We start from the raw sequence: 23,706 nt of genomic DNA on the forward strand, positions 1-23,706 counted from the left end.
CTTTTCCTGGTTTCACATCCCACCACCAGATTAATCTTTCTGGTGTATGATCTTGATTCCTGTCTTGGACGTCATCAAAATTCTCCTCTGTATAACTCTCCTCATAAGCTAATGGTATCTGCCATAAGAACTTTCTTCCATGATCAGGTAGAATGTCATGGTGCACCACTGCCAAGGTGGATTCTGACTTTTCTTCTTCCTTTTCAAACATTGGGTCGTCCTCTGCTAACACATCATGCTCATCATAACCATCCACTGCCTCATCCTCACTCTCTGTCCGCTCTATCTCATGATAAGGTACTGCTATCTGCTCTACTTGCCCCTCAATAGAAGTAAGGGTATCAATATGATCCTCTATATCAATGTGATCCTCCGTAATAGGTACCTCTGGAAACTCTACAAGTAGTCCATCAATGGTAGTCGAACGCTCAACCTCTACTTCTTCCTCTTTGCTACTAGCATCATCATGTGATGGTGGGGAAGGAGTAGCCCTACGGCCCTGCTTTCTAGCTAATTGGCTATTCACCACATTCAATGCAGCTTACATTTCCTGATATGTAGATTTTTGTTCCAATGCATTCAACCTCATGTCCTCTACGCAAACCTTTATCTCAGCCTCACACTTTCTGCGACAGGCTTCTTTCTCACACCTTTGACGATAGGCTTTGGGTGTGAACTCTCTCATGAACCGGCCACGCACCTCCTCCCACCTGCAGATCGGAGGGTCACCAAATGCAAGGCGCTCACTGTCCCAACACATCCACACATGCTTGGCATGATGTGTTATAGTCTCCCTGGCACACCATAAAGTCTCTCGGTGATCCCAACCATAGTATGTGTGATATGCAGTGAGGGCGTCAATCCATCATAAACACTCAATCTCACAATCACCATGATGGCTGTATCCTTCAAAGTTTGGAACATAAGGTGGAGCCATGACAAGAGAGTATGTGGCTCTCCTTCCTGACAGGCTTAAAAAAACACTATCTCTGTGTTTCTACTAGGCTGTAGCACATTTGAATACAAACTTTTGAAGTGGCAATAGAAAATTCAAGGCAACAACTCCACTTGGTGGATTGCAATTGAAGAAAATCTGATTGGCACTGGAACTTTGCCTAGACTTCAAGAGAACCTGTCCAATTCCTTAGTAAACCAAAAAGCTATCTACCACCCAACCTTCCTGGCAGAAACTGAACTCATTATTTTTTATAACAGACGATCTTCTTTCAGTCCTTAATGTATGGCGGCTGAAGTTATATGTAAGCCCAAGGGTTCCCATGGGTTAATCATTCATCTTCCCTTCTTGTTTTGAAGCTAGCAAACCAAATTAATTAGCATTTATAGACTGATGTGTTGCTTTGAGGTGTTGTGTTTTATACAGGAATTTCATGTCATAATCGCCATTACACAACTCTTCACAACACATGACTTGTGGATCAAGGATCAAAGGAACCAAGAGCTTGTACCTACATTGGAGTCATCCTCATTTGAAGATGCTCAAGTAAAGAAGCTCATCATGAAGATCCCACAAGTTCCTAAGCAAGTGTCAAGAAAGAGCTTGGAGCTGAACATACCATTGGTGACACCTCACTACATGCAGTGAAGATTGGAGGATGTCACAAGAGCCAAGATAAGGTCAAGATGTTCACCCAAGCCGAAAAATTCCAAGAAAGTGCAAAGGAGCCAAGACATTCCAAGAAGACTCAAGGTTCTTATTTTTAAAATGTATTTGGAGTCCTCTTGATTTTATGTTTAAATGCATTTTCAAAAGGTTTTCAAATGGTTTTTATACTTAACATTTTACATCTTTGAAAACCATCAACACACCCAAAAATGTGTTTGAAAACCTTGGACTTAAGCCCAAAGACCATTGCCCAAAAGCCCCTGGATTTTAAAGCTAAAATGGAATTTCACTCAGGGCCGGTCGACCGGGCTAGGCCGGGTGACCGCGGGATGGAACCTGGAAATCCAGGCCATCTCGAATTTTATCGGGACGGTCAACCGGGTTAACAACCCGATTAACCCGGGCGACCGCGGATGCGCTTCTGTTTCAAACAGAACAATCTAATTTGGTCTAGGGCGGGCGACTGTCGTAGGTCGGTCGACCGGGATAGGTTTTTTAGCCAAATTTTTTGAGCAAACAGTAAGGCCTTGCTGGGTGACCGCCATGTAGCCGGTCGACCACGACGGTAAGAAATTTGAAAATAGAATAGGGCGCTCGATAGGGGCGGACGACCGCTGTACCCTGGTCGACCACCGCGGTCAAGCAAACTAGTCGTTGGGGCGTTTTCTGCTTGACTTTTTCAAGCCATTTATTAACAGTTTTACCCCAAACGGTCATATTTTCAAATACACTATATATACATGATTAAAACCTATCTCCACAAGCTTTTGAACATTAGAGAAAGATCAAATCACATTTCTCTTTCAGCTTCAACCTTTTATTTCAAAAGCTAAAAACCTCTTTGATCTTCCATTTCTACATGTTATCAAGAGGCACTCCATATGGCTTTACATTTGTATATTCTTGAAGTGATTGTGAGCTTTCAACTTTGTAATTCGCCTATTAAGAGGCAAGAGAGTTTTTCTTTTTATTTGTTCTTCATGTGAGGGTCTCCTCTTCGGCCCGTAAAGAAAGGTGAAGAAAATGGTCTCCGATTCGGCCCGTGAAGAAAGGTGAATCATGTGCAAGGATTTGACTCCCATGTCAAGGCTTCGCGCGAGGGGCTTCGCTTTGGCCCTTGAGAATGGAAAAGCAAGGATTTGTTCCCTTTGGAGATGAAGGAGTCGGGTGTACGGCTTCATCAATTTAGTGGAGATCCCAACGAGATAAACTTGGAAGAGTGGAGTAGGTCAAGTTGTGACCGAACCACTATAATTCTATAAATCTTGTGCCTTGTGGATGCTTGCTCTTCTCTCTCTCTCTCTCTCTCTCTCTCTCTCTCTCTCTCTCTCATGTGTGGTGATTGGTAATCTCTAACCTTACTTATGTTTATGCTTTAACTGAACAAGGGTTAGTGAATGCACTTAAGATAAATGTTTAAACCCTAAATTGCATTATAATATCTATTCGAACAAGGGTTAGTTAAATGTGCATGATTAGAAAGTTTAATCCCTAGAGTTTATTGATATACCTATTTGAACAAGGGTTAAACTAATTAGTGATTAATTAAATGGATTAATTTTTAATCTCCTTTAATTAAGCCTAAAATTTTTAATTGACCAATTCACCCCCCCCCCCCCCCCCCCCCCTCTTGGATTGTCACACCTGTATTTCATTATACCAATGAGAAAATTCACGGTTGAGTAGGCATGGGTAGGAACTTTATTCGTTTCACTTGTCATATCCAGCCTGATGGTGATAACCTGTCCTCAAACAAGGACAATTGAGAGGCCAGTTGCTGGAATTAAATTTCCTGATTCAGAAATGTTGGTTCCAAGCCCAACAGATTACAGAAGATCAGTTTATAATCTTGCAGTCAGTTTGTGGCAAGTTCTGAATTCCACTCACAAATGAACCCTGCAATAGAAATTCAGTTTATAATCTTGCAGTCAGCTTAAATTGCTGATTCCAGGCAGAGCTAGAATAAGAATCAGAAAACTGGAGATATACGAAGCTGAAAATGGGCTGGTAGTTAATAGAAAGAGGCACACATGCAATGGTGTTTCACAGATCTGACTGCCGTTGAATCTAGCTCAAATTACTAGCTCACAAATCCTCTACCCAAGCTGAAATTAAGGAATTGGGATTAGTTCAACCAATTGGAATACAGACCAGCTCGTATCTTCCTTGAAATCTTTAACTTGTTTCCCGCAACCTAGCTCTGATACCATATGATATAGACCTAGGTGAAGGGATGCTCTGATACCATATGACGTTAGGGCTATGTGAAGGGATGCTTTGATACCAAATTGACGCAGGGCAAGTCAGCGGAAGGGCGAAGCTCGGAGATGTTCAGTTCCAATATGTCAGAAGAGAGTGAGCTTTCAAACAGCCAATAAATGACGCTTTTATACCATAAATGAATCAACTAGCTGGTGGTCCCTCAAGGGGAAAACTCAATGGATGAACTGAGAACACCCTGTTAACAAACTGCTAAAGCTAGTAGCCCAATGTCTTGAGGTTTCAACTTCAAAATAGTAAGGAGACATTAACATAAACATGCCATATGCGATAGTGACATACATGAGCAGCTTGCTGTCATGAAGTTTTACTATCAAAACATGTATCATAGACCAATTATAGCCTTAGGAATTAAGAAACTTTTAATATGTGAGTGAAATGCCTTCTCACCCATTGGAATTAACTGAATACACAAACACCACTTGTATGGTTGGTGAGGCTTAAACTCTTCGGATTTATTGGGTGGCTGAGTCCATTCCCTTAAAAATTTTACAATATCCTCAATTCAACAGCAACTCTAATGTTAGGGGGGAAAAACAATACCATTCAATAGGAATTTCTACAAGTGGGATTTCACAGTTGAGGGCTCGATGCCATGGAAGGTCAGGAGATTTTTCCATCAAGGCTGATTCATGGACTTCAAACAGCTCCCATGAAAAGTCAAATTTGTTGACCCAAGTAGGGGTGTAAATGGATATTCGGAAATTCGATTACCGTCCGCATCCGAATCTGTTTAAAGCGAATATTATCCGAATCCGTTTCAAGCGGATATTATCCGAATCCGTTTATGAGATATCCGGCTCTTAGCGGATGCCAATCTGGTAAATGGTATATCCGATCCGTTTAACATCCGAATCCGAGAAGTAAATCCTTTTTATTTATTATTAATAATATCATTAATATTTATTTTTAGTAATGACACACTATCTTTTGTTTCTATAAGAAAAGTGAATATTCTTTTTAGAAAAAAAATATAAAAACAAAAATAGCCCAAACCCATTCCATCAAAATAGCCCCAACTCATTCCATCATATACAAAAAAAAGGAAAAACCCAAAGACCACTACCAACACTATCATCCATCCCCATCGCCTCCCTCTCTCTCTTTGCCTTTGTTTTAAAAGGAAGAAGAGGATCTCATATATTTTAGGGTTTGAGAGTTAATTTTGTGAAGAGAATGTAGAGGTCTAGTTTTAAGGTTTGGAAAATTCATTCGAGTAAGTAGGAGAAAAAAGATAAAGTGTTGCAATAAAATGTTCGAATTTACCGGATAAACGGATACGGATAATATCCGAATTCGAACAATATCCGACGGATACGAATTCGGTAATAGATATTAAATATCCGTCGAATCCGAATCCGAATTCGGATAGTGTATACTGTAATCGAATTCGGATATAGCCATATCCGCTCCGAATTCGATTCGTTTACACCCCTAGACCCAAGGAGCTAGAAAGAAGTGTCGAACAACATTTGGAATTAGGGTTCTAATATGAGTCGGGATGGCAAACTGCCCATTGAAACAGTAAAGTTAAGAAGAAAGAAAACTAAAACTTACTAAAATGGAATTCTCATCAAGTAACTAACAAAATCCTTCCACTAATAAGCAAATTCACAGAAATACAAATGGATCAACATCAGACATAAGGGTTCAAAGGAATTTTGAATTGTGAGGACGAAAGAGTTATGAATTCAAAAGGAAACAATAACTTGATCGCAGCAAGAATAAAAGGAGAAGAAACAAGACCCAGAAACTCACTCGAAGCTCTGTCTCGATATTCTTCGATAGAAACTCGCTCCCTATAGGCAGCTGAGTTCGGGAAAAAAATCCCAGCAAGAACAATCTTCTTATATGATACAATGAAAAGTCCCCCAAAAGAAAATAAAAACCCCTATTTATACTAACCCTAGCTAACACCAAAAACAAGAACGCCCTCATATAGGCTATTATATGCACCACACTATAACCCCTTCACACAAGAATGAAACAAAACCACCATCTACCCTAAACTAAGTTAAACCCATGTTCTTTGGCTGGGAACAGCTCTACGTCACTCTCTCTACGGCCTTCTCTCTCTCTCTACCACCCTCTCTCTCTCTCTCTCTCTCTCTCTCTCTCTATGACCCTCTCTCTGTCCCTCTCTCTATCCGACCCTCTCTCTATCTCTCTGTCTCTCTCTCTACGGCCCTCTCTCTCTACGATCCTCTCTCTATCTCTATCTCTACGGCCCTCTCTATCCGACTCTCTCTCTCTCTCTCTCTCTCTGTCTCTCTCTCTCTGCCTCTTTTATTTAGGCCCTTTTTATTTAAGATTGTGACAACTGGTTTAGGCCTTCTTTTAGATTGTGACAACTAATTGAGATACCAAAAATGATATTGGATTCAAAATTTTGTCTAATTTTGAGTCCAATAATCTGTTTGGGGCTCACAATTACATTTAGGCCCTTTTTAAAATTGTGACAACCAATTGAGAGCCCAAAACTGATTATTGGATTCAAAATTTTGTTTAATTTTGAATCCACAATCTGTTGGGGCTCTCAATTACATTTAGGCCCTGTTTATTTGTGAGATCGTGACAACCGATTTAGAGCCCAAAATTGATTATTGGAGTCAAAATTATGTATAATTTTGAGCCCAAAATAATATGTTTCAACTTTCAATTATTGGGTTTGCTACTTTGTTTACTAAAATTGTTTTTGTTCTTTTAATAGATTTAAGAATGTCTTCATCTGGTGCTAATGCCAATGCCGCACAATCACATATACCTTCTAGTGATGAAGATGTCTCGAAGCCTTTATGGAAGCATGTGTCTAGATATGTTACAGATCCTAATGGGGGAGGAAATGTGAAGTGGCAACGTAATTATTGTCAGAAGACTTTAATAACTCATACTAGTTAAAGATACCTGGACAAGGAATCGGAGCATGTCCTAAAGTGAAAATGAGTGAGCTTCTTGAATGCAAAGGTTGGAGGAAGAAGCCAAGGAGATTATGAAGCAAAATGCTTCAAAGAAAGTGCCATTGCCGCTATCATCTAGTAGTGGATCATTGGGTTGTACGAGTATGTTTGTCCCTCCAAGTTCTGATTTAAAGAAGAGAAAGACAAATGCAAGTGGAAGTTTGAGTGCAACTGGCATTCAACATTGCGGCCAGTGATCAACTACATGCCGAGATTGCTAGGATGTTTTATGCCGGTGGCTTGCCATTTCACCTAATAAGGAACCCATACTATGCAAGTTCATACACTTTTGCCGCCAATAATACACTTTCGGATTATTTGCCTCCGGGGTAACTCTATTACAAAGAGAGGGCTAATATTGATAGCTTATTGCAACCTTTTAGAGACACATTGAAGGAGAAAGGTGTGAGCATTGTTAGTGATGGATGGAGCGACTCATAAAGGAGGCCTCTCATTAATTTCATGGCGGTAACGGAAGGCAAGCCTATGTTTCTTAAGGAGATAAATTGTTCGGGAGAAACAAAGGACAAATATTTCATTGTTAATTTGTTGAAGGAGGTGATTAATGAGGTTGGGCATGATAATATTGTCCAAGTAATTACCGATAATGCTCCAAATTGCAAGGCGGTCAGACAACTTGTTGAAGCTCAATTACCTTCTATTTTTTTGTACCGCGTGTGTGGTACACACTCAACCTTGCTTTGAAGAATATCAAATCAAGTTGCCTATGAAGAATGTAGTTGGATCTCGGATGTTGTGAGAGATGTCATGGTAATCAAGAATTTCATCATGAATCATTCGATGAGATTAGCCATATGCAATGAGTTTAATAGTTTGAAGTTGCTTTCCGTTGTGGAAACATGCTTTTCAAGTGTTATTGTGATGCTTAAGAGATTTAAACTCTTAAAGCAAGGTCATCAAGCAATGGTGATTAGTGACAAATGGACTTGCTATCAGGAGGATGATGTCGGAAAAGCAAGATTTGTGAAAGAGAATGTGTCAGATGACATTTGGTGGGATTCTATAGAGTACATACTCTCCTTTACATCTCCTATGTATGACATGCTTAGAGAGTGTGACACGAAGAAGCCTTGTCTTCATTTGGTTTATGATATGTGGGACACAATGATTGAGATAGTGAAGACGCCAATATATAGGCATGAAGGAAAGAAGAGTCGTCTGGCTTTTATGAAGTGGTGCATCAAGTTCTTGTTGATCGTTGAAACAAGAGCAACACTTCACTTCATTTCTTGGCACATTTATTAAATCCAAGCTTAGGTGACTTTAAATTTATTTAGATAGTAGTTATATTTATTATGAACCTTATTTCTTACTTTTAACTTGAAACTAAATTATTTTTTTCTATTATTAAAGGTATTATAGCGAAGAATGGCTTACCGCTGGTTCAAATCGAGTTCCTCCATATAGGAATACGGAGATTTATGCAGGAGGGTAAAGTGCCTCAAATAGTACTTTCGCAATTCAATGGATCGCAAGAAGGCTAATGTGGAGTTTGCCCACTTCTCTATGAAGTTTGAATTATTCAATGACATTGATTCTATCAATGACCGAGCTACTTTAGAGCCTCATGATTGGTGGGCTGTCCATGGTATATGGGCTCCTATGCTTCAAAGCAATGAAGCACGGATACGGGTACGGGGTACGACTACGATACGATATGGGTACGTGAATACGTGTTTTTAAAAAAATAGGATATGGGTACGTTGGGGGTACGCTGAATATAATATATTTTTATATTTTATTATATATTTATAAAAATTAAAAAATAAATATTTTGTTAAAGAATTCAAACAATTTAATTGCAGAAAAGTCAAATAACAATAACATCACCAAAGCACACCCGACACGTACCCAAACCCCCAACTAGATTTTCGTTTTGTTTGTTTTTTGGGTGCGTACCCAGTACGCTCCCAAAGAGTACCCAAGCGCACCCTCACCCGAAACGCATCTGATACCTGTGTGTGGGCCTCCAGAAAGTACTCGTGCTTCTTAGCTTTAAAGCTTCTTATGCAGCCTTCGTCTTCGTCTTGTGCAGAGAGAAATTGGAGCACTTACTCCTTTGTGCATTCCCTGAAAATGAACAAGATAACTCCACAACGAGCAAGGAACCCATACTACGAAAGTGTGGAGTAGAAGCAGAAGATTGTGATGGAGTGGGTGCCTCTGACCTTGGCTTTTCAAAATTAAACTGTGATGGGTCTAGCTTAGGAAATCCATATCCTGCTAGAATTGGTGGTGTTAAGATGAGTAAGGGGCGGTTCTTTGGGCCTTTGTGGGCACGATTGGGGTTGTTGATGCAAGCGAAGTGGAGGTGCGTGTAGTGCACCATGGCATAATATTGCTAGATAAAGATAACTTGGATAAAGTGGTGGTCGAAGGAGATTCTCTTAATGTAATTCACTGGCTTAAAGGTTCCCACCATCACCAGTGCGCCGATAGTCTTGCCAAGGTAGGAGTGGGAAAGGAAGCATTGGAATTGTTCGACTATCTCCCTCCCTGAGAGTCATTATTTTTCTCTCTTTGTGGGCCTCTTTATTTTCTTGCTATCTTTTATCATTTTGTATCGACCATCTCTGTCTTTTTCTCGATTAATGAATTGCTACCATTCAAAAAAAAATGATGCTTCATTTCTTTTTCTTTTTTCTCAGAATTTCCAAAAAGGGAACACCTCTAATATATTCTTGTTGACATGGAAATCAGGCCAAAAAAATAAGTGATTGTGGTCTAGTTTCAACATTATACACATACCCCTTACACACCCATCTCTATGGATATATCTCTTTGTGGCTATTTCAGGATTCTTATGTTCACTGCATTAGACATTGGCATACTTGTGTCCACGTTCACAACAAATTTCACATGCATGAAAAAGATAATCACACGCATAAAATAAATTGGGATCAAATTTCCCTGTTACGAGAAGAGGTTTTATTAATTTTGGTAGGGATCGTACACTTACGGCTTTATTTGGCCGTTAATTACATTTCTTGAAGAAAGAAAATACCTTTGATTATTGATCAAGAAGTTCCCTATCTAAATACAACTTTTGTTAATTGTCTTCCAGAAAGAGAGATTTTTTGAAGAAGAACTGAATTTTGTGAATAGATCCTTTATACTTGAACATCCTTGTCCTGGAAGAGATTTTCTTCATTTTCCCTTTGGAGGAAATGTTATCTTTGTCATCTTCCTTCTGGAAGAGAAAATGTCTTCTCCATTTAGGGAGTCTATTGGAAGATATCCTAAAGGGACCTTTAGAGAGAGACTCTCTGAAGGGATTTTCCATTGTCTTTGTCATCTTTCTCCTGAAGCTTTATCATCTTTCTCCTGAAGGAGAAAGGTCTTCTACCTTAGGGAGTCTTTGGGAAGAGATCCTAAAAAGACCTTTAAAAAGTCTCTTGAAAGAGATTCTGAAGGAATTTTCTTCTTTCTCCCGGAGGAGAAAGGTCTTTTTTCTTTTGGGGAAACCACCGTCTTTTATCTTTTGAGGGAAACTGCTGTCTTTATCATCTTTCTCCCGGAAGAGAAATGTCTTCTCTCTTTGGGGAGTCTCTGAGAAGAGATCCTAAAGGGACCTTTAGAAAGTCTCTAGAAGAGATTCTAAAAGGATTTTCTTCTTTCTTCCGAAGGAGAAAGGTCTTCTTTCTTTTGGGGAAACCACCGTCTTTTATCTTTTGGGGGAAACCGCCGTCTTTATCAAGGTCTTCTCCATTTAGGGAGACTATGCGAAGAGATCCTAAAGGGACCTTTAGAGAGACTCTCTGAAGGGATTTTTCATCGTCTTTGTCATCTTTCTCCTGGGGCTTTGTCCTCTCTCTCCTGGAGGAGAAAGGTCTTCTCCCTTTAAGGAGTGGTTGGGAAGAGATCCTAAAAAGACTTTTAGAAAGTCTCTAGAAAGAGATTCTAAAGGAATTTTCTTTCTCCCTAAGGAGAAAGGTCTCCTTTATTTTAGGAAAACCACCGTCTTTTATCTTTTGGGGGAAACCGCCGTCTTTACCATCCTTCTCCCGGAAGAGAAAGGTCTTCTTCCTTTAGGGAGTCTCTGAGAAGAGATCCTAAAGGGACCTTTAGAAAGTCCCTGGAAGATATTCTAAAGGGACTTTCTTCTTTCTCCCGAAGAAGAAAGGTCTTCTTTCTTTTAGGAAAACCACCGTCTTTTATCTTTTGGGGGAAATCGCCATCTTTATCACCTTTCTCTCGCAAAAGAAAGGTCTTCTCCCTTTAGGGCCTTTAGGGAGAGATCCTAAAGAGACCTTTAGAAAGCCTCTGGAAGAGATTCGAAAAGGATTTTCTTCTTTCTCCCGTAGGAGAAAGGTCTTCTTTCTTTAGGGTAAACCACCATCTTTTATCTTGTGGGGGAAACCGTCGTCTTTATCATCTTTCTCCCGGAAGAGAAAGGTCTTCTCCCTTTAGGGAGTCTCTGGGAAGATATCCTAAAGGGACCTTTAGAAAGTTTCTGGAAGAGATTTTAAAGGGATTTTCTTCTTTCTCTCGAAGAAGAAAGGTCTTCTTTCTTTTGGGGAAACCACCGTCTTTTATCTTTGGGGAAAACCGCCGTCTTTATCGTCTTTCTCTCGAAAGAGAAAGGTCTTCTCCCTTTAGGGAGTCTCTGAGAAGAGATCCTAAAGGGACCTTTACAGAGAGATTCTCAAAAGGGATTTTCCTCCGTCTTTCTTTTTAGGAGCCTTCATCTTTATCATCCTTCACCTGGAGGAGAAGGGTCTTCTCTCTTTAGGGAGTCTCTGGGAAGAGATCCTAAAGGGACCTTTAGAGAGAGATTCTCTAAAAGGATTTCCCTCCGTCTTTCTTTTTGGGAGCCTTCAATTTGCCATTCTTCTCCTGGAGAAGAAAGGTCTTCTCCCTTTAGGGAGTCTCTGAAAAGAGATCCTAAAGGGACCTTTAGAGAGAGATTTTCTAAGGGGATTTTCCGCTTTCTCCCGAAGGAGAAAGGTCTTCTTCTTATCTCCTTTCTAGAACCTTTTGGGAGAAGCCTTCAAAGTTCAAAGAAGACAAAAGCATTGTTAGCCAGTAACCTCTTCTCACCTTTATTTCTCCTTTTCTTCACGTAGCTTTTTCTCCTCTCGTCCAGATCCGATCATCTTTGCATACCTTTTTCTGGCCAGGATTGGATCCGTCCCGGAGCCTTTCACAAAGGGACATTTCTTCTATCTATAGAGATTACTTAGACTAGTTGGTTACTACCAATTCATCCCTTATCTTTAATTTCACGATCTCCACTTTCTCTTTTTTGAGCCGTTGTGGGTGCCACCCCATCCCTTATCCTAGATTCCACTATCACTTCCTCTTTTGTGGGGAGTTACGTAACCTCTTTTTTTAAGTGGGTGATTCTCGCGAAAGTTTAAACTTTAATGGATTTAGGAATTTTCTCCTTTTCATATAGTGTTTTTTTTTTTTTTTTGTATATCCCTTTATTTTACGGAAAGCATAATGTCACGTGTAACCACTCTTTTCTCTTTGTATCTTCTTTTTTTAATAAGGAATTTTACTATTATGCCCTTTTTGTAAAATTTCGGGTCCAACAGTCCATGTTATGCGGGCTTTCCAAAATTAAAAGACAATGGCTAATGTTCAAACAAAATCTTATGATTGCTCAATATTTCACGGAAAACATAGCTTGGAACTAACAACTAATGCAGGATTCAACCATGGTTTTAAATTTCCACCAAAACCAACACAAAATTACCGAAATGTTTCCATTTCCATCCCACCGAAACCAAAACTGAAACCGAAATGAACGAAATGCATAAACCAAAATCGCAAGTGTAATAGTCATATACTATATTACTATGGATTACATAATTATATGTATATAAACTGCGTGCAAAATGTGGCGCATGTTTTATGTACAACAGATTTGTGAAGGTTTATACACGTCCCTTTTACCTCCACAAATCGTAGGGTTGGGATGATCCTATGGAGCTGATTTTTTGTGGACACCCTATCTATGTGAGGGCCAATCAAATGAATGCTTTGGATCACCCAAACAATATGCCCTCCACTGTATTTTAAGCTAGTGTGTAGATAACTTATCTACACTTGTGTGTAGAAACCGTTTTCTCTCATATGAATTACATGTGAAATTTTGTATGTACTAATAAATTACCAGACATGCGTGACAGTGCATGTTACTAGGTGTTCGATATTTTTAAACCGTTATGGATGGTAGTCTTGCTTATGTGCTGGTTTCTAAGTGTGTATTGGCGCTTATTCTAGCATTTCCTAAAGTTTCATCTTTAAAATCAATCATTTGCATATGTTTCCTCTTACAGGATTTCCACCAAAATTTCCAGCCGACACCGAAATGTTCCCTTTTCCGTAGTGACTGAAACCAAAACCCAAACAGAATTTTAAAACCATGCATAGAATTGTAAAATAATAAAATAACATTATGACATATAATAACACAATCAAGAAAAATAAATTAAAACAAAAAATGGATGATCATGTGAAGATAATGGAATACATATAATAGCAGAACATCGATATAATAGCAATGTAGTCTATATGCAGGCACTACAACTTAGAATTTCTCAACTCGTGAAGCATATATATTATAGCAACAAGAAGCTCTGTGTATCTCACCTGACTCGAAAGTTTCTTTTCTCTGATTATAAAGAACATTGTTGCAAGTAACAAGCATATACCATGGCCCCAATCACCAAACATGACTGCAAAGAGAAATGGAAATGTAACAATTGTGTATACACCAGGATTTGCTTCTTGGTACTTAGCCACCCTGCAATTACGAAAAAGCTCAATATCAGCTGAATATGCATGGCAATTTGACAGGATAGACATTTATCACATGGCATTATAACCATGGTCTTAAATTTCGGTTTATTTCGGATTAAAAGTAAAATGGTAAAAAAAATCATTTTCCCTTGAAATTTCTGAAATTTCCCAAACTTCAGCCGAAAGTCGGACGAAATCCGAAATTTTGGGCTTTATGGATTTCGGTTTCGGTCCCAACCGAAATCCGAAATTTCGGCCGTAATTTCGGTATTTCGGGCGAAATTTAAAACCATGATTATAACCCAACCAACCAGTTAAGTTAGGTAGCAAAGCACAAACAAAAAGCCAGATCAAAAGTTTATAGCCGAGCTCCCTCCTATGTAGGATATGGTAAGGCATTGTATGATACCAGCATCGATACAGGGACAGACATAAGTGCACATATAAGTAATTCCATATATAGTATTCCTCCTTTGCATCACAAGAGAGCAATTAAAACCCCCACAAAGAACAACATTTCTAGCAAATTTACAAATACAAAGGTAAATAAAAAACCCTGCAGGAATTGTCATATCACCATGAGAAAAAATACTTGCCATGAGAGATTGTCTCTCCATGCAGCTGTCATTTGAGTTTTCTTCATTTCTGTCCTCGATGTTTTGTTCCTTGAGAATTTCTCGTGAGAAATTAAAGCCTTCTCTCACGGAAAAAGAGAAGCCAATGTCCCCAAGGTCGCATCTCCTCCTCCTTCCTTTAATGAGGTTGTTTACGTCTTATGGAAGAAAGTCTATGAACAAGGATGTTGATCCCAAGTTCGTCGTGAGAGAGAGTGGGCTTTAATTGAAAGAAAGCCAATGTTCGTCCTATGGAGGAATGTAATTGGAAAATTCTCTCTGTATCTCCTAATTGATATGAGGAAGGACCAATCATTGTGTCATGAGTTACAAACACCTTTAATGGAAAAGAAACTATTTTTGTGTGGGTGGAAGGTCATTTTGAGGCCAAGATCTCCCCGTCATGTGAAGCTTAGAAGGCCACACACCCCCCCACCCCGCCCCTGGGCCGTTAAAAGGAGATTTGGTGGGTCCTGATCCAAGTCTTCAATGGATCCCTCTAAAACAAAGTCCCCTATCTTCTCAACTATGCATCCAGTAGTCACTTCATACTGTAAGTAACCATCCATGGTCTGGCAACTTCGAGATATATGACCCCAGTCTTCACTAGAACTTGTGTTAACGGCAATGATGGTATGGGTAGCTCCTACAAGCAGAAAGGGAGAAGTCACCTTATATCATAGAAAAGGATGAGAAGTGGATGGATGTTTGGAATTTCATCTGGAAGGTGAGTGAGTCAACGAGAGAAGCGCTATAATTTGATGCTCATTTCCTTGCATGTCATAGCCTTGTCGTCGAATTTCATGAGAATTGTCAAAATTGTCAAAGAAAGTTTCCCAATGGCTAAATGATATTAGCTAGACAGCTAAAGATGTTTTTAGAATGTGGTAAAACTATACTACTCCAGCAGAGAAATAAGATGAATGACCCCTATGCCAAGCTGGATAAAATGGGCTCAAGGGGATATGATTTCGCAACCCACTCGATGGGCTCAGCTACTGCAGTTTGTCCCATCAATTTGTGGGCTATTTAGATCTCAGTATCCTAACCCATCCTCTTCTAAGCTATTTTACATTCTCCACAATCTTTTTGTGCCCAATATCTGCCTAGGGTTTTCGATCATGCCCATCATGTTCCTCGATAGAGCCATGTTTCCCATGACCCAGACCCTTCATTTCATTTTATTCTTCCTGTGGTGAGCCTTCATTTCATTTTATTCTTACCGTGGGGAGCTGACAATGTGAAACTATCTCCTCTCGTCCTTGGAGATCTGAGATAGTAGTAGACCAGTGCACAACATCCAAATGTATCAAATTTGGCACAGAATCTTCTAGCAGCCATAAAAAGGTCAGCGCCACAAACTTCAGTCTATAAACCCATCTCTGGTATGAAAAGTTTCCAACTCTTCCCATGGAGCTTCATTAGATAAGGGAGTTTGGTCTGCTTTTTTTTCATTTCAAGGCCGGAGTCAGAACACCTTACCGCAAGTTAGCAGTATAGATTTTATCCTTTCTTCCTCTTCGTTGTCAGTATCACATTTCTTCTATTGGTAGTTCATTGCATCTTTACATACCATAAGAGATGCACACCAGTTTGCCCCATGTACATACCCTACAACTCTTGATTATATGTTGGATACAAGCTTTTAAATTTCGGTTTCAGTTTCGATTTCAGGCGCCATGGAAACGGAGACGTTTCTGTTGGAAATTTTGGTGGAATTCCTGTAAAATAAATGAAACGTATGAAAACATATGCAAATGATAGAATTTAAAGATGAAACTTCAGGAAATGCAACAATAAGCACAATTACACACTTCAAATAATCATATAAGCAAGACAACCATCCATAATGGTTTAAAAACATCAGACACCTAATGACATGCATTGTCGCGCATGTCAAACAATTTAGTACCTGCCAAATTTCTCATGTAATTCATAAAACTCAACTCAACTCAACAAAGCTTTTGTCCCAAACTAGTTGGAGTCGGCTAAATGAATCCTTTAGAAAAATTTCATGATGTGAAAGGAATCTATCCGGCTCTAATCCTGACTCTAGTTGGGTTCTTCTACGTGGATCATTTTCTTCCATTCTATCATATCCAAGGTCATGTTCTCTGTTATGTTCGTAGCTATCAAGTCTTTCCTCACTGTTTCTACCCAAGTTATTTTCGGTTCGCCCCTAACTCTTTTTACTCCATCAATTTGGCACGAGTCGCCTCTTCTCACCGGAGCATCCAAAGGCCTACGTTGGATATGTCCAAACCATCTTAAGCGGTGCTCTCTCATCTTCTCCTCAATTGGTGCCACCCCCACCTCTTTACGAATGTCTTCAATTTTAATTCTATCTAACCTTGTGTGGCCGCATATCCATCTAAGCATTCGCATCTCCGCTACAGTCATCTTTTGGACATGCTGCTTCTTGGTGGCCCAACATTCTGAGCCGTACAGCATGGCTGGCCTCACAGTTGTCTTATAAAACTTTCCCTTCAACTTGGTAGGGATTTTACGGTCGCATAGAACTCCTGAGGCAAGCTTCCACTTCAACCAACCTGCTCTTATTCTATGGTTAACATCCTCATGTAATTCATATAAATATTTATAAATAATGCATGCACCACATTTTGCATTCACTTCGTATAAATATAATTAGATAATACATATTAATATAGTATACGACTATTAAACTTACAATTTTGGTTTATGTATTTCGGTCATTTCGGTTTTGGTGGGGATGGAAACGGAACCATTTCGGTAATTTCGTGTCGGTTTTAGTGGAAATTTAAAACCATGGTTGGATATCGATTAAGATGATCTATTATGTAATAATTTGGAAATGCGCTCCTCTCATTTCTCGGTCCAGCAGTGGAGTAGTTTCCTCCCTCCCCAATGAAGATACAAGTTATAGTGACAAAAAATCTTTTTAGCGACGGGGTTTTGAAATTGAAAATTGTTATTCCTAAAGAAAATCTAGAGCGAAAACTCCATTCTAAAGTCGGTTATAGAATCTTCAAAAAAACCAAAACCACTTAGAACCCCTGGGAGCTGTCATTATTTTCCTAGGTCAACTATGATAGACAACCCATAGTGAAATTGATCGGGAGATTTCTTAATGTAAAAAATATCATGAAAATAGTTTCTTGGAATGTGAGAGGGGTGAGTGGTGTCCTATTATGTAGAATAAATCTATGATTGACACTCTAATACCAAATGATGCAGAAAAATATGAGTTACACTCTAATACCAATATATGATGCAACTTACGACAAAAATAAAAATCAAAGAGTTGATGGGTAGCTGTTGGTTACAGATATAAACATCATACCTCAAATCTGGAATCAACTAAGAATTCAAATTACAGCAGAAAATTTCAGCAACTAATCTTCAACTAATAACCAATCCAAAAAAAAAAAAAAAATTTTGGGCAAAAATATAGATCTAATCCAGGTTGATTACAACCACAGATCAAACCCCCAGAAAATCCAACAGCAATTATTGTAGAAATCTTCGCAATCTTGGTGAGTGTTTTCTTCTCCAAGAAAATCGAACAAACAAGAAATAGGTAGACAGAAAACCCAACAGCAATTATTGTTGAAATTTAGACCTAACTTCCACGTTATTCCAAAAGTTGAGAAATGTTTATATATAAAACCCACAGCAAATATAAGAAAAGAACCTAAAGAACTCTAGAACTTCCTACGATACAAACTCCCTACTTTTGACAAAAGTACCATTATGTAAAGTGCCCTACAACATTATATGAATAGTGAATTGAATAGTGTCATAAATGATGCAATGAAGAGTGATGTGAATAGTACAATGTTTAAAAATGCAGATGCAGCTCAAAATGCGGCAAAGAAAAATCCTTGTCAACTCAACGTGGATGTGGCCAAGAACGCAGTTGATGCAGCTGAGTACTCGGTTGATGCGGCCATAATTTTGTAGGGCAAAACGTGGAAGCGGCAAAGAGAAAAGGGAGTCGACTCAGGGGATTCCACAATGATGTGGAGGGAGTTTTAAAACTATGGAATAGTATCGCAAAAGTGAAGTGGGCCCTCTTTTATTCTAATTCACGTAAGTAACATATGTGAAACTTAAAGAAAAATACCTATAATATATGTATGACTTAAAAACTTAAAAGTGTAATTTAGAACCCACGCTATAACTAGAATAAAAAAACACTTTGGCACTAAAGGATGGGCCCCATCTGCATCAAACACTTCTATTGATACATTGAAAATACACAGCCCTTTAAACAAGAAATTGTATGGATGACCTTTGAAGAAAAAATATTCATAAATTGTAGCAACTGTATAAGAATTTATAATTTTCATTCAATTGCATAAAGTCCATGTTCTAGAAAAGGATGAGACTATTTGAAGCTTATAGAGTTTTTATTTTGAATTGAGGAAATTTCCATTGAATTTGGAAGGATGAATTTTGAAATAAACAATTTAAGTTAGAAATTTTTAGAGGAGATTTCAGGTAGGTTTCATTAGAAATTTCTATTTTTATTCTTAAATGGCTTTACCTTGTTTATGATATTCTAGTGTCTTTTTGTCTGGGAAAGAAAATATTTTGAGGTGAAAAGGATCTCTATATATGGTGTAAAAATACTCTTTATTAGGATCATGGGTTTAAATTTTGGCCGAAACGACATGACAGAAATATTTCGGTTTCGGCCAAGGCTAAAACAAAATTTACATGAAGTCGTTTTTTTACAAGATTTCAACGAAATTTCATCACGAAATTTACATGAAGTCGTTTCTTTACAAGATTTCGACGAAATTTCAAATTTCGCTGAAATTCCGAAATTTCCTCTAAGTGTCACTGAAATTTTGGTTGAAATTTCGGTTTTAGCCATTTTTACAAAATTTCCACCGAAATTTTAAAAATGTCCACCAAACTTTTAAAAAGCTCCACCGAAATTTCTGAAATTTCCACCGAAATAGCCAAATTTTCCAACTAAATCACCGAAATTCACACCGAAATTTTAGAAATTTAGGTTGAAATTTAAGAGAGAGAAAAAAAATGAAACCATTATCATAATTTTAACATGATTTCGGCCGATATTTCAGCCAAAACCGAAATATTTCAGTTTTAGTGGTGGCCAAAACCAAAATTTAAAACCTTGATTAGGATATCTTTTATAAGAATGAAGTTTAGAGATGTTTAAGTTTTATTTTTCTCCTACGTTTCTTGTTGAACCTACGCGTATTGTACTCTCTATCTTATCTTTGAATGAGGTATGTACTCGGTTTCCTTTGGGGTTTGACAAAGATTTATGGCAGTGAACTCTTTCTGAGGTACTGGAACCCTTACCGCTCTAAATGTCTGTATTGTCATCCTTGTCGCATAATTGGTCACTTTGCTTAGGTTTCCAAGCAAATGAAACGCATGACTTTTGGATTGAGGGGCACTCAATGCTATGAAATGGCAATGATTATTCAATCTTTTGAAATTGAAGAACCATTGTATCTCACAAAAAATAATATTCAGATATTTGGTATATTGTTGAGGGGAGGGCTAATGTACACAGCCTTACCCCTGCTTTGCAGAGAGGCTGTTTCCGTGACTCGAACCCGTGACCACCAGGTCACAATGGAGCAACCTTACCGTTGCGCCAAGGCTCGCCCTCTACATTAGCCCTCCCCAGACCCCGCAATGGCGGGAGCCTCGTGCACTGTGCCGCCCTTTTACATGGTACATTGTTGAACAAACACGATTCTCAGCATTGATAACCTCAATGTTGAGTGCAGTTCCGCACACTATTCTCACCTAGTTGTGGAAATCCTAACTACCAAATATTTTCTTTCTTAAAGTTGTTGTGGTTTTCTTTTCTTTTTTGTTTTGCAAACGGTGATATGATAAAACAAAATTAATTATTTTATGATAGAATGTTTGAATTGGTAAATTCCAAATCATGTTTGCACGTCCTAACCAAAATAGATAAAGCTCTGAGAACAAAGTGGTTGTAAGAAAAAAATATTATTTATTTGATTTCATACTTGGAAGTACATTATCTTTCAAGAATGTGCATCATCATTCACTAGACACATAATTCTTATTGATCAAGAAATTTCTGTCATACTCCCATAGAAAAGTTACTTAGATTTAGCATACCCAAGTGTTTAGATTTAGATTCTATAGTAGAATTAAGAGCCATGAGATCACGAAGCAAAACTCACCCATATGCATCAACAATTTCTTGAAAAGAAGATGTAAATTTATTTGTCCGAAAATATGTAGGCGGCAATTCCCTTGTATGCAGAACCTGAAATATGGCTCCAACTTGTGAATTGCTATCAAAGGCTGCTCGCTGAAGTACATCCTGGATCTGCAAGTCAATCATATACTTGGTTAATAAGCACCACATAAACTCTGATAATTATGCCCATAGATTTAAATTTCGGCCGAAATCCCGAAATTTTGGCCGAAATCGGGTAAAAAAAAAAGTATTATTTATACTGAAATTTAGGTAATTTCGGACGAAATTTCGTAATAATACTATATATTAAAAAAAATCAACTTTTCGAAATTTCGGAAATTTGAAATCCGAAATTTCAGTTACGGTCCCAACCGAAATCCGAATTTCGGCCGACATTTAAAACCATGATTATGCCTAAATTCAGGGAAAAAATGAAGTAATGCAGGTCAAAAGGACATACCTGATTTGATGCCGAAATTTAAAACCATGATTAAGCCTAAATTCAGGGAAAAAATGAAGTAATGCAGGTCAAAAGGACATACCTGATTTGATGCAAACACAGGGCTCCACCCCTCCGCAACTAGACATTTTCTTGTTACATCCATGCTTAACATGTTTAAAGTATGGTAAACAGATTTCTCTTTTTTCACCTACAATATTTGGAATACATAAAGTTGAGCTAAAGAAACTTATTTCAACAAAATAAACCGCATGTTTAGGATCAGTGAATGCAACAGCTTCCAAGAGATAAGAAATATGCCTAATTCCCAAGAAATTCTAAAATATACCAATTAAATAAAAATAATTGACTTTAAAATGTATTGACTAACCAAAAGGTTCCACTGCTCAAATTGGTATCCTATAGTATTTAGTAAACTGTCTCTGTGCAATAGTCCAACATCTATAGTAGTCTTTAACTCTGCAAGTCTTCCAGAAACCTGAAAATAGAAACAGTCCAAACTTCAAGTTATATCATAAAGATTTGAATTATAAGCATATATCATTCCACAGAATGACCTAAAGATTATGATCTCATTTTCATGTTCAAATGTATATTGGAAGAGGAGAACTGTAAATTATCAGTCACGTGTTTAATAGATTTGAACAAGGAAAAATGTAAGAGAATAGACTCCAGGATGCATATGAATCTAGGAAAGGTAGCAGTAGAAAATTAATAAATTTTATGAGAAAAAATTGAAAGCAACTACAACATCTTGGAACCAGATGCAGGAGGAATGCAAAATAAGTTTGTTCAAAAATATAGAATACCAGAAGTAATCACTACTGAGCAGGACAACCGAAACATGAAAAACAAATAATCTTGTTCAAAAATATAGAACACCAGAAGTAATTACTACCCAATAAAACAACCGAAACATGAAAAACAAACAATCTTGTTCCCATGAATTGGAAAAGTGCTTCCCGGTTTTGAGGAAGAGCCGAAATTCCCTCTTCTAAAACACGATTCGGGGAAGCGCGCTTCCCACTTTCCGGAGGAGTTTCCAGTAACCTTGGTTTTACCCTTGGGATTTCCAATCTTGTTTTGATGATTCCAAACACAAGTGATTTTTATACTAATGTGTTTGCTCATAAGTAGTAGATTTGTATGTGCAATTAAGCAAATCAAGGGAGCTTGGATCAAGGCATTGGAGCCAAATGGAGTATCAATCAAACCTAAAAGAAAGCCAAAAAAGATCCAAGACTGCGTGGACTTGAAGTGAAGGAGCAAAGTTGAATATCAAAGTGTTTCAAGTTCATTTCGAGAAAATATTCAGGCAGCCCCTATGCAAATGAAAAAGATGGCATAGGAGGTGTTAATTTGCTAGTAAAAAAATCTGTTTTTTGCTCTTCAGATTTGCTGAGAGGGTATGTTTATCATCCCTTCCTCGAAGCTGGTCTAGTAAGCTTAAGCACATCTCTTTATTGGGCTCTCTTTCTAACTTAAAAAAAAAAGTGGTTCAAGTTCAATTAGATTGTAAAGTCCAATTCCCTAGATATAGGTTCTCTATAGGCTCAAAAAGGGAAGTTAAATAAGGTCCCAAAGTTTGTTAAAGTATAAGTAAAAGACCCATGGACGAAAGCCCAAAAGATCATATTGGAAAAATAAAAAATGTTGGAAAATTACCAGGGCCAGTCGACCAGGGCAGAGTCGGTCGACCTAGACATGGTTGCTGGAAAAAATGAGAAGGTCCAAATTTGTATGGGCCGGTTAACCGAGTAGGGCCGGTCGACCGGAGCTGTGTGAAAATATAGCTGTTGGGCTTCAAGCGGCTAGTTTGTGGAACTTCGCAGTTTTTACCATTTTGCCCCTCAAACGGCAAGCTTTTGACTCCAAGCCTATATAAGGGTTCCCTAACCCTCTAAACTCAATTGTAAGACTCCAAAACTTAAGTTGAACATCATTTGAGTTAGAAAACCCCTTCGGAGCTAATCTTGAACCAAATTCTAAAGGATTGGACATAGGAATCATTTGTATAACTACTACATCTCTTGTAGCCTTGTAAAGGCATTTTGATTTCTTCTTTGCTTGTATTCAACATTGTATTGGCGAGTGTATTGGAGACAGAGAGCCATCTCCAAAGAGAGAGTTGGAGGCGCAGAGCTACCACCATTTGGCAAGTGTGAGGACACAGAGCTATCCTCGGTTGTATTAAGTGTAATCCTCACCGTTAAGGGGATTGGGTTAGTGAAGCCATCAAGGAGACAAACTTGGTGGAGTGGAGTAGGCCTCTTGCTGGACGAACGAAGCACTATAAATCTCAATGCACTCTCTCTTATCACTTCTCTATCTTTTATTGCATTTGAGTTTTTATCTTCCGTTGTGCATAATGTTTTATTTGGTCATTTGTTTTTAATTTTCTATTAACAAGGGCAAAAGTTTATAAACCCAATTCAACCCACCCACCCCCCCCTCTCTTGGGTTGCCTATTGGGATTTAAGATACCATTGGTTAAAGAATAAGCAGGGCTGATTTAGAGTATGATATCAACCTGGATATGGATTAAGTGTGTTATTTCGTCTGTTTTGGGTTTTGGGGTGTCATCTTGCCCCATTAAGTACCTTGGGCTCCAGCTCTAAGATGGTCCTCCTTGTGCGCATGATTGGCATCCACCGATGGAAATAGTTGAATCCAGTCTCGAATCTTGGAAGTTCAAATAACTTTCTTTACCTGGGAGGATTACTATGCTACAGCCTACAGGGAACAACTGAAATCAATTCAAGGGGAGGCCAATGCAGAGTAAATAGATTACTATG

General features: G+C 38.4%; 1 protein-coding gene and 1 non-coding gene across 2 annotated transcripts in view; one reads left to right on the forward strand and one right to left on the reverse strand.

Annotated features, from left to right (window-relative positions):
• LOC143854138 (V-type proton ATPase subunit a2-like) overlaps positions 1–23,706 on the reverse strand; it is an 89,710-nt gene that overhangs the window by 7,043 nt on the left and 58,961 nt on the right. The window contains exons 8-11 of the mRNA XM_077363944.1: positions 21,282–21,389; positions 20,994–21,101; positions 20,432–20,580; positions 13,483–13,636 (exon numbers count right to left, since the gene is read on the reverse strand). Of these exons, the coding sequence (XP_077220059.1) occupies positions 13,483–13,636; positions 20,432–20,580; positions 20,994–21,101; positions 21,282–21,389 (519 nt within the window). The remainder of the gene's footprint in view (positions 1–13,482; positions 13,637–20,431; positions 20,581–20,993; positions 21,102–21,281; positions 21,390–23,706) is intronic.
• On the forward strand, positions 22,225–22,368 carry LOC143855264 (small nucleolar RNA snoR77). Its single transcript, XR_013237765.1, has one exon. It is a non-coding gene; the product is annotated as a small nucleolar RNA snoR77 (small nucleolar RNA).

Source organism: Tasmannia lanceolata, unplaced genomic scaffold (genome assembly GCF_043159265.1).
Source record: "Tasmannia lanceolata isolate RefF3 unplaced genomic scaffold, GAP_Taslan_0.1 ptg000020l, whole genome shotgun sequence".
Lineage (NCBI taxonomy): Eukaryota > Viridiplantae > Streptophyta > Magnoliopsida > Canellales > Winteraceae > Tasmannia > Tasmannia lanceolata.